We start from the raw sequence: 11,860 nt of genomic DNA, 5'->3' as shown, positions 1-11,860 counted from the left end.
GTTTGGTTACCATGATGTAATGAGCCGTTATAAAGGTTTGGCTATCATGATTTAATGAGCCGTTATAAAGGTTTGGCTATCATGATTTAATGAGCCATTATAAAGGTTTGGCTCCCATGCAATAAGCCATTCAAAACCTTTGTCAACAACTAAGATGGAATAGAATATCTGATCTTAGTGTTCTAAGCAAAATGTTTTCAAACTATGTTAGAACTTCAGCTCTATGTGTAAATATATCATGCGGTCTTTTGATTGTTGTCCCTAAATATTGACCTTGCGTCAGTCAAATCCCATCTACCCCTTGCGTCAGTCAAATCTCCCCGTGCGTCAGAGTCGATACATTTCTAGCTGAAGTCAAACACCGTGTCGCCATTTTGTTAAGTATCTCTATCCGACCCCACAGCTTGCAAGAGAGCGGTCGATTTCAGAGAGGGAAAAAACCCAGATTAACGCACTCTGTTTTCGATTTCACATTTGAAAGGATCAGTTTACTATTTAACGGTAGATTTAAATCCACGTCTTTAAAATGGTCAAAGATTTTCTTAAATATTCATAATGGACAAGAAATTATGTGTTAAGTATCTGGAAATAATTATAATTTCTAATTATGGATGTGGCAGCAATTAGAAGGTAACATAATTGCTAAAGAGATTAAAACTAGATCTGTACATTTTTTTTTTTGGTTTCGTATTTTCAGTATAAACATTGGTTGAGTTTAGACCTCCCTCTTCCATGCCCATAGTTTACACATTAAACAAAATTTGAGCATACGAAAATCTTGTTTAGATGGGTCGTCGTTGGATTGATTCTTGCATCAAGAGTTTGTGGCGGTCCAGGATCTCATGGCTAGTTTTACTCTGTGTTTCTTTTCTCAACGTCACTCTCTTTCTACACACCTCACGTCTGACGTACACCAACTGTGACACAGGTAAGTCAAAGCTCAGACACATCACCTACAATCATACAGGCAGATCACCTACAATTATACAGGCTTGAGGCACATCACCTACAATCATACAGGCTTGAGGCACATCACCTACAATCATACTAATCTGAGGAAGCCCAACTACAATCATACATGTTTTGTAGGAGACAGATCACCTACAATCATAATGCTCTAGGCATACCACCTATCAGCATACGGGCTTGACGTAGCGGTATCTCACAAACAATCACATGTTTGAAGCAGCTCATCTTATATATATATATATATATATATATATATATATATATATATATATATATATATATATATATATATATATATATATATATATATATACTAGCTTCATACTCGTGATCCGCCACGGTGAATCTTTTTAAATGTACTTGGGAACAGAACAAAACTAAACGCAAACACAACGCAAACACAAACAAAAAAGAAAACACAAACACAAAACTATCCGATTGTGTTGTTCTATAACAAATCCAGGATCTCTAAGCATGTGGTCATGCATGAACAATCAATCATCCCAGACATCAGATTATCCCAGATTATCTGGCATGCGATCTCTTCGGCCATGACACGATTCAAATATATTTGATTCTACTATCGCAGTTAAAAACATTCAGAACTACATTTGTATTTTATTCTACTATCGCAGTTAAAAACATGCAGAACCACATTTCTATTTTATTCTACTATCGCAGTTAAAAACATGCAGAACCACATTTCTATTTTATTCTACTATCGCAGTTAAAGGCATGCAGAACCACATTTCTATTTTATTCTACTATCGCAGTTAAAAACATGCAGAACCACATTTCTATTTTATTCTACTATCGCAGTTAAAAACATTCAGAACTACATTTCTATTTTATTCTACTATCGCAGTTAAAAACATGCAGAACCACATTTCTATTTTATTCTACTATCGCAGTTAAAAACATGCAGAACCACATTTCTATTTTATTCTACTATCGCAGTTAAAAACATTCAGAACTACATTTCTATTTTATTCTACTATCGCAGTTAAAAACATTCAGAACTACATTTCTATTTTATTCTACTATCGCAGTTAAAAACATGCAGAACTACATTTCTATTATATTCTACTAACGCAGTTTAGAACATTCAGAGCTACATTTCTATTTCAAAGTTTTCTACCAAGCTCCTTGTACCGTACCAATGTGATTGATGTTCACTAAGTTTTGTATTGGGAGCTAACGAATCACTTAATAATATGTTCTAGATCTTCTACGCAGATTTGATGAGGCGGACATCAAAGACTTGAGCTATAAACAGTGAGTAATATCTACGCAAGGGGGGGGGGGGGGGGCGGGGGGGGGGGGGGAATGTATGTCAAGTGACTGGTGGCCCACGGGGCAGATGAAGAAAGTTCACCTGTTTATGTGACCTCGGCATGAGAAAGCGTACCAGTCGCCTTTACTTGCCTTGACGGGAGTGTTGGACCGATCAGACTAAAGCCCGGGATCCGAACTCGAATCACTCGGGTTAGTGGTAGTGCGCTCTATAAACAAACCATGCAGTACCATAGCGCTACATGGCGACATATTCTCTACGAGCCGACCCGCGGCGTATCATACACCGCTATTTAGTTGTTTTATGTTCTGCTTTTCAGTAATTCATAATTTGTGAATTCGACAGTACCAATGCTGCCACTGAAAATATCTGCTTTAAAACACTATCAGTAGGTCGTTAAGGACGATCCTCCCCCCCCCCTTCTTTTCCCCAACCCCTACCCTACCCCCCCTCCCTTGAAAGCAGCCTCCTCTTAGTTACCTCCCCTAAGTTTAAAATCGCGAACCACAGCTCACCAGACTATGTGGGGGTGGGGGTGGTAAGGATATGCTTAGAGAGGAAGAGAGGGGGCTGCTAGGCGCGTTTACAGCTTGGTGTTTTCTAGGGTATCCAAGAAGAGAATTATATATATAGATTGCAGGAAGGTGTGGTTGTGTGTGGGGGGGGGGGGGGAGTGAATAGATGGCAGACGTGCTAATGCACTAACCCAGGTGTTAAGGACGCTGTGATAAATATTTTGTTCTTAACTTGACCAGGTTTAAATTCACACGAGATGACCTGAGGTTGACCTTCAGGGAGGTTCCAGCACTAGGGGAGGACACAGCAACACGTGACAACATTGACCAGTACACGTGTACTCAACACGGACCGTTGCGGGTCAACGACACAGAAGATTTGTTTTGTCAGGTGAGTAGAGGGTAACCTGCACGTACATGGTGGGCTGTCTCTAGCTGCACGTACATGGTGGGCTGTCTCTAGCTGCACGTGTGTGGTGAGCTGCACGTGTGTGGTGAGCCGCCTCTAGCTGCACGTGTGTGGTGAGCCGTCTCTAGCTGCACGTGTGTGGTGAGCCGTCTCTAGCTGCACGTGTGTGGTGAGCCGTCTCTAGCTGCACGTGTGTGGTGAGCCGTCTCTAGCTGCACGTGTGTGGTGAGCCGTCTCTAGCTGCACGTGTGTGGTGAGCCGTCTCTAGCTGCACGTGTGTGGTGAGCCGCCTCTAGCTGCACGTGTGTGGTGAGCCGTCTCTAGCTGCACGTGTGTGGTGAGCCGTCTCTAGCTGCACGTGTGTGGTGAGCCGCCTCTAGCTGCACGTGTGTGGTGAGCCGTCTCTAGCTGCACGTGTGTGGTGAGCCGTCTCTAGCTGCACGTGTGTGGTGAGCCGTCTCTAGCTGCACGTGTGTGGTGAGCCGTCTCTAGCTGCACGTGTGTGGTGAGCCGTCTCTAGCTGCACGTGTGTGGTGAGCCGTCTCTAGCTGCACGTGTGTGGTGAGCCGTCTCTAGCTGCACGTGTGTGGTGAGCCGTCTCTAGCTGCACGTGTGTGGTGAGCTGCACGTGTGTGGTGAGCCGCCTCTAGCTGCACGTGTGTGGTGAGCCGCCTCTAGCTGCACGTGTGTGGTGAGCCGCCTCTAGCTGCACGTGTGTGGTGAGCCGTCTCTAGCTGCACGTGTGTGGTGAGCCGTCTCTAGCTGCACGTGTGTGGTGAGCCGTCTCTAGCTGCACGTGTGTGGTGAGCCGTCTCTAGCTGCACGTGTGTGGTGAGCCGCCTCTACCTGCACGTACATGGTGAGCCGCCTCTAGCTGCACGTGTGTGGTGAGCCGTCTCTAGCTGCACGTGTGTGGTGAGCCGCCTCTACCTGCACGTACATGGTGAGCCGCCTCTAGCTGCACGTGTGTGGTGAGCCGCCTCTAGCTGCACGTGTGTGGTGAGCCGCCTCTAGCTGCACGTGTGTGGTGAGCCGCCTCTAGCTGCACGTGTGTGGTGAGCCGCCTCTACCTGCACGTACATGGTGAGCCGTCTCTAGCTGCACGTGTGTGGTGAGCCGTCTCTAGCTGCACGTGTGTGGTGAGCCGCCTCTACCTGCACGTGTGTGGTGAGCCGTCTCTAGCTGCACGTGTGTGGTGAGCCGTCTCTAGCTGCACGTGTGTGGTGAGCCGCCTCTACCTGCACGTACATGGTGAGCCGTCTCTAGCTAGTGCTACATCTTTATGTTGCTACTTAATTAATTAAGTGATACTAAATCATTATGGTGCTACTTAATTAAGTGATACTAAATCATTATGGTGCTACTTAATTAAGTGATACTAAATCATTATGGTGCTTCTCCATTAAGAAATGCTACATTAGAAGTACTATATCAAAGGAATACTACTTAAATAGTTGTATATAATTATGCGAAGCTTCATCCTAGGAATATGTTAATTAGGGCGTTCTACTGGTTGCCCATTATCTTTCATATTTGAACAGGGAGGAAATTTTTTTTCCAAAGCAAAAATAACAGTTGTCTTAAATAACGTCGCATATTCGTTAACACACTTTGTCTGGTGCTGCTAGCCAACCTTCCTATGTAGAGCGGCACTATCCCACCGTCTACCATGCAGACAAAAATGTTTCAAAATTTCGATTGCCATTGTTTGCACTATAACAAAACTTCCTCTTGACTCCGTATACGAGGAAGTAAAAAAACAAACAACATGAGCACTTCTGTCCACGCTTGACCTTACTACACGTGCACCAGTTGCATTCCACACGGAGTAATCTAACCATCCCACCCTACATTGTATTCTTCCAATACTAAACACAGCTTATTAGCGTTCATTAACTCAATTTCATCAGGGCCGACAACTGTTCTTTAAAAAAAAAACAAAGAAGGGTAACTTAAAAAAAAAAATAACAGTTGTCGGCCCTGATGAAATTGCATCCAAGTAGTTGCTCGACCAAATTGTTGTCATGATTGCCCCGACCTACGTCACTCTCCTGATTGAAATTCCAACAGAAACGTCCACATTATCTCCCCGAGTACCTGAACCCGTGTTATAGAGAGGCGACCACTGACCAGCTGGACACTGGCCGTATCCGCTGCTTGCCCTACTTCCACATACTGGGTGTAGACAAGTCTGGAACTACAGACTTTTTCTCCAGGCTGGTGGCACACCCCCAGATCCTCAATAACGGTGGAGGCATCGGCAAGGAGACTTACTATTGGGCCTGGCTTAGATATGGTAATCTATAGAGTTCAAATGTCAAGTTTTTTTTTACACGAAGTATAGTGAGGAATTATTGTATTTGATTAGTTCAGTATTTGATTAGTACCGTATTTGATTAGTACAGTTAGATTTGTTTTTGATTTGCACCACATTTTATTTAAACTATATTTGATTGGTGAAAAAAAAACAACACTTGACAGGATTGTGGATGAAAGATAATAAAGCAAAATGGCGCCTGTGGAGATACATTCTTTTCTTTAAGAAAGCGAGCTCAAGGATTGAACAATCTCTGGTCATTTTTAAACAGCAGCTCATAACAGGTAACATCATTTGTCTGATGGCTTTGTTGCTGTCCCAAGTATACAGGGGACGGGTGGTGGCAGACCCAGGGGACGGGTGGTGGCAAAAGTAGGGGACGGGTGGTGATTGACCCAGGGGATGGGTGGTGATTGACCCAGGGGATGGGTGGTGATTGACCCAGGGGATGGGTGGTGGCAGACCCAGGGGACGGGGGGTGGCAGACCCAGGGGACGGGTGGTGGCTGACCCAGTGGATGGGTGGTGACAGACCCAGGGGACGGGTGGTGACAGACCCAGGGGACGGGGGGGGGGGGGTGGTGGCAGACCCAGGGGACGGGTGGTGACTGACTGTAGTACCAGGCAGGGCTAGTAACATATAAGACACGACGAAGGAAGTTATTTAAAGCGGTTCCCTGTCTGCAGGAGACGGCACACCCATGGACTTCTGGGACTTCCGTGGCTGGACGCTTGACCCCCAGAATGCTGGTCTGACAGAACCCAGGGTCCTGACCCCCCACTTGATGCGGCACTTGTACAAGAACCCCAAGTTTATCCTTCTCTTCAGAGACCCGGTCGACAGGTAATTTGTCTGCTTCATACTTTATGAGACACCACTTTATGAGACACACCTTTATAAGACACACCTTTATAAGACACAACTTATTAAGACAGCTTTATAAGACACAAATTTATAAGACACACCTTTATAAGACACAACTATTTAAGACACACCTTTATAAGGCATAACTTTATAAGACGTAACTTTATAAGACACACCTTTATAAGACACACCTTTATAAGGCATAACTTTACAAGACACAACTTTATAAGACACACCTTTATAAATCATAACTTTATAAGACACAACTTTATAAGACACACCTTTATGAGACACAACTTTATAAGACGCACCTTTATAAGACACAACTTTATAAGACACACCTTTATAAGACACAGCTTTATTAGACACAATTTTATAAGACACAACTTTATACAACACAACTTTATAAGACACAAGAGAACAATTTGCAATATTTGTAAAATTTAGCTGACATTTAAAAAAAAAATTGCTTAATGAATACACACATGTATTTGCATGAAGCTCTTTGTGTGGTTCCAGATTGTATTCGGACTACATCTTCCTTGGCTATGGTTTTACAGCTGAAAAGTTTGCTAGAGACGTGCCTAAAGCTATTGCTATGCTCAGAGATTGTCTACAGACTAATACAACACGACAATGTTTCTTTAGTGACCTGATGTACCATCGGCTACCTGTAAGGGACTCTTGGTGTAATGGTCTTCTTGGTGGGTGGGTTGGTGGGTTGGTTGGTTGGTGGGTTGGTTGGTGGGTTGGTTGGTGGGGTGGTTGGTGGGTTGGTTGGTAGGTTGTTTGGTGGTATGGTTGGTGGCGGTGGTTGGTGGGATGGTTGGTAGTTGGGTGAGATGTTTGGTAGGATGGTTGGTGGGATGGTTGGTAGGATGTGTGGGTTTGTGGGATAGATCGTGGGTTGGTTGGTGGGATGGTTGGTAGATGGGTGAGAAGGTTGATGGTATGGTTGGTGGGTGGGTGAGATGTTTGGTGGGATGGTTGGTGGGGTAGTTGGTGGGATGTGTGGGTTGGTGGGATGGTTGGTGGAATGTGTGGGATGGTTGGTGGGATTGTTGGTGGGTGGGATGGTTGTTGGGATGCTGGTAGACTGTCTGGTAGGATGTCTAATATGAAGCAAGCTAGAGACGATGCTAAAATTAACATAGTCCCCATGTTTGTGTTCCAGATGCGAATCCACACCAGCTGTTATTCCGTGTTTCTAAGAGAGTGGTTGTCTGTGTTTCACCGAAATCACTTCCTGGTGTTGCGAACAGAGGACTATCACAGCAACATGAAGGCCACGTTAGAGCAGACGTTTCGTTTTCTACAAGTAGGTGAGTACATTTTCTACAAGTAGGTGAGTACATTTTCTACAAGTAGGTGAGTACATTTTCCACAAGTAGGTGAGTACATTTTCTACAAGTAGGTGAGTACATTTTCTACAAGTAGGTGAGTACATTTTCTACAAGTAGGTGAGTACATTTTCTACAAGTAGGTGAGTACATTTTCTACAAGTAGGTGAGTACATTTTCTACAAGTAGGTGAGTACATTTTCCACAAGTAGGTGAGTACATTTTCCACAAGTAGGTGAGTACATTTTCTACAAGTAGGTGAGTACATTTTCTACAAGTAGGTGAGTACATTTTCTACAAGTAGGTGAGTACATTTTCTACAAGTAGGTGAGTACATTTTCTACAAGTAGGTGAGTACATTTTCTACAAGTAGGTGAGTACATTTTCTACAAGTAGGTGAGTACATTTTCCACAAGTAGGTGAGTACATTTTCCACAAGTAGGTGAGTACATTTTCTACAAGTAGGTGAGTACATTTTCTACAAGTAGGTGAGTACATTTTCTACAAGTAGGTGAGTACATTTTCTACAAGTAGGTGAGTACATTTTCTACAAGTAGGTGAGTACATTTTCTACAAGTAGGTGAGTACATTTTCTACAAGTAGGTGAGTACATTTTCTACAAGTAGGTGAGTACATTTTCTGCAAGTAGGTGAGTACATTTTCAACAATAAAATTCATGGTCTACGGCGTGTATTACTACGCTGTAGAGTAAATGCATACGTCTTTAATTTGACTTCATATTCAACGGATACAATACCAGATTTACATTTAGAGGCAAGAATATTTTAAGTATATTATTATCTCACTGTAGTTGTTGCATGTAACATTTCTACACCAGCCCCACTGACCTTGTAACATTTCTACACCAGCCCCACTGACCTTGTAACATTTCTACACCAGCCCCACTGACCTTGTAACATTTCTACACCAGCCCCACTGACCTTGTAACATTTCTACACCAGCCCCACTGAACTTGTAACATTTCTACACCAGCCCCACTGACCTTTACACCAGCCCCACTGACCTTGTAACATTTCTAAACCAGCCCCACTGACCTTGTAACATTTCTACACCAGCCCCACTGACCTTGTAACATTTCTACACCAGCCCCACTGACCTTGTAACATTTCTACACCAGCCCCACTGACCTTGTAACATTTCTACACCAGCCCCCACTGACCTTGTAACATTTCTACACCAGCCCCACTGACCTTGTAACATTTCTACACCAGCCCCCACTGACCATGTAACATTTCTACACCAGCCCCCACTGACCTTGTAACATTTCTACACCAGCCCCCACTGACCTTGTAACATTTCTACACCAGCCCCCACTGACCTTATAACATTTCTACACCAGCCCCTATTGACCTTGTAACATTTCTACACCAGCCCCCACTGACCTTGTAACATTTCTACACCAGCCCCCACTGACCTTGTAACATTTCTACACCAGCCCCACTAAGTGACCCTGACCTTGATGACGTCCTGAGGCAGCAAATGAAGCATGAGACGTACCGCAAGAAAACAGCAGGCGACATGTACCCAGAGACCCGTGCTCTGCTGGAAGAATTTTTTGCTCCATTCAACCAAGATCTCGCTCGTCTGCTACAAGATGACAAGTTCTTGTGGAAGGACCAATCAAGATCTCGCTCGTCTGCTACAAGATGACAAGTTCTTGTGGAAGTTTTAGTCTAGTACATCCTCTATAGAGATCTAAAATAGTTTTATGTTTTTAACTCCGGCCAATGACAGACGCACACATCATTCTGACATCTAGTATGTTTTTAAAAAGTAAATAAAAACCAAATGATAGCCAATATAAATACTATAGAACTACTGAGATATTTTGTCGGAGATGATTTGTCTGAGATAATTAGTGTGAGATCATTTGTCTATGATGTCATATGCCCTGAGATCTTTAGTCCATTAGATCATTTGTCCTCGATATAATTTGTCCTGAGATATTTTGTCTTGATACTTTTTTCCTGAAATTTTTACGTCCGTGAGGTATTTTGTCTGGAATATTTGTATGAGATCATTTGTCCTATCGCCAAATGTACCTATACATATATATATATATATATATATATATATATATATATATATATATATATATATATATATATATAGGCCCTATATATATATATATATATATATATATATATATATATATATATATATATATATATATATAAAACTATATAACTTCCAAACCCGCTTTAAGCATTGTCTAAACTTAGACATTAAAGACACCCTAAACATAACACTAGCTCAAATGCCAAGTTAAACCAAAGCGTTTACCATAGACTTGAACTAATTCAAACTCCTACTCAAAACCTTTAACCAGGCTGTGAGTTATCCTTTAACTAACCGTACCTGAAATCGCAGCTATCTAAAAACCTAACTTTAACAAACAAAAGCTAATACAATCACATGTGCATCTGACTGCCCCTTTATCCTATCCCGCGTGAGCGCATATGTTATGGTTAGGTTCAGACGTCCACGGGACTTAGGGTTAGCGTTATACTACGTGTTTACTGTGTTGTTCCATCACCATCCGATAGTTAACCCTAAACAAATTTTTAAAGAAATTTAAATTTGACTGGTTTTGTGTAAGGGTGTATGTGTCTGTGTACTTTAAATACATCGAATGTTAACAGCCTATGTAGGCGCGATGTTTCACTACCCAATCAACATTTGAATAATATATTTTTGCTGTATTTATTTATTGATAGTTTTCTGTATACATCAAATATTAAGCTTTCATTCTTGTTTTCTTTACGTGTTTTGATGGTTGAAAGATATTATTATTTTTTTTTTTTTTGCGGCAACTATTGGGGAACTAGAAAATTGTTGGCGAGCTAAAAAATAATCGAGGAACAAAAATTAGTTGGGAAGCTAGAATATTTTGTGTGTGGGTGGCCAGTTGAAGTTAGGCAATTATTTAATGGCAATAAAACTTTTGGGGGATAAGAAGAAAATTATTGGGGAACTAGAAATTATCTGTGGGCAATAAAACTTTTGGGGAATAAGAAGAAAATTATTAAAAAGAAATTATTAAGGAAATGGAAATTATTTTTGTAACAAGAAAATTATTGGGGGGCTGGAAACGTTTTTAAAAACTTCACTCTGGTATTTAAATTATGTATGCTGGTCTAGCCTTACTTTTGGATTTAATTTGCTTCAATAATCTCGAACCAAATTTTTATTGTGAAAACCAACGTCACTTCCCGGTAAACGTGACGTAGCATAACAACACATGTCAACACAGTTGTAGACGGCACGCTGCTCATCTCAGCACACTGACGTTAGGAAAATAGTCTCCATCGTTCCACGTTTGTAACCGGCTTGCACCCGACCCGATTGCCACCATGACTGAAAACAAAGCTATCTGTGGGAAATCCATTGGCACTGAAACGGAGCTGGTTGAGCCAGAGTTGGAGGAGTACGTCCGACCCCCATGTGTAACCTACCTCCCCCCGGGCGCTAACCCTGACGCCCCAGCGAAGGATGACAAAGGCAAAAAGCCAAAGCCAGTAGCAGGCAAACCAAATCAAGGCAAGACCAAATGAACCAGGCATGTCGCGTGCTAAACAGTGAGTTGTTTTTTTAGTTTGACACATTCTTATTTTAATATTAGAAACTAGACTCTAGGCTTTACTCTACAGTTCTCCAGCTAAATCTTGGTGGAATCTTTTCAAATTTGCCACGACATAGATCTAGATCTTCTAGATCTAGATCCAGATCTGCTACGTACAGTCTTAAACTCTTAATGTAATCAAGAGATATTCAGTACCCTTTCAAGTAGAGTTGATAACAAATACATACAGTGTATAGTCAGCACAATTCCCAGCCGCCTTTACTTCCCCTATCAAGTCACCAGGGTCTCGAGATTGAACCAACTGAAGCCTTGCCTAGATCTAGATCAGTTGTACTGTTGTACATTGTATTGCTAGATGAACCGGACTATGTGGCCAGATTTCTCTTCATTTTCATTGGTTTAAAAAATAGTGACCAGTTTAGTTTATTTATATTATAATGATATGGATTTTTTGTTAGAATGTTGCCAAATTGTATTAGATTTAATGGCCTTTAAGGCTTAAGGAAAGGTGCATCATGTAGGCAGTATAACAAAATAACTGGCCAGTT

The 11,860-nt window shown here is 42.2% G+C and overlaps 1 protein-coding gene across 1 annotated transcript; it reads left to right on the top strand.

Moving 5' to 3' along the window:
- The first annotated feature begins 422 nt into the window (after window positions 1–422).
- On the top strand, window positions 423–9,750 carry LOC131955348 (carbohydrate sulfotransferase 15-like). The gene is made up of 10 exons (XM_059319459.1): window positions 423–630; window positions 787–928; window positions 2,193–2,244; window positions 3,019–3,169; window positions 5,258–5,483; window positions 5,669–5,788; window positions 6,191–6,347; window positions 6,888–7,041; window positions 7,543–7,690; window positions 9,165–9,750. The coding sequence occupies exons 2-10, from the start codon at window positions 787–789 to the stop codon at window positions 9,377–9,379; spliced, it is 1,365 nt and encodes a 454-aa protein (XP_059175442.1). The 5' UTR covers window positions 423–630; the 3' UTR covers window positions 9,380–9,750.
- The last annotated feature ends 2,110 nt before the right edge of the window (window positions 9,751–11,860 follow it).

The sequence above is a fragment of the Physella acuta genome, unplaced genomic scaffold (genome assembly GCF_028476545.2).
Source record: "Physella acuta isolate Inbredline_101_S28 unplaced genomic scaffold, ASM2847654v3 ptg001063l, whole genome shotgun sequence".
Lineage (NCBI taxonomy): Eukaryota > Metazoa > Mollusca > Gastropoda > Physidae > Physella > Physella acuta.
This window is presented reverse-complemented; position numbering and strand designations above follow the sequence as displayed.

Excerpts from the sequence above, each read along its gene's own strand:
- LOC131955348 (XM_059319459.1), top strand. The coding sequence starts at position 787 with ATGGGTCGTCGTTGGATTGATTCTTGCATCAAGAGTTTGTGGCGGTCC. Across the intron at positions 5,484-5,668 it reads TTGGGCCTGGCTTAGATATG|GATTGTGGATGAAAGATAAT; the intron begins GTAATCTATAGA and ends AACACTTGACAG. Across the intron at positions 7,042-7,542 it reads TGATGTACCATCGGCTACCT|ATGCGAATCCACACCAGCTG; the intron begins GTAAGGGACTCT and ends TTTGTGTTCCAG.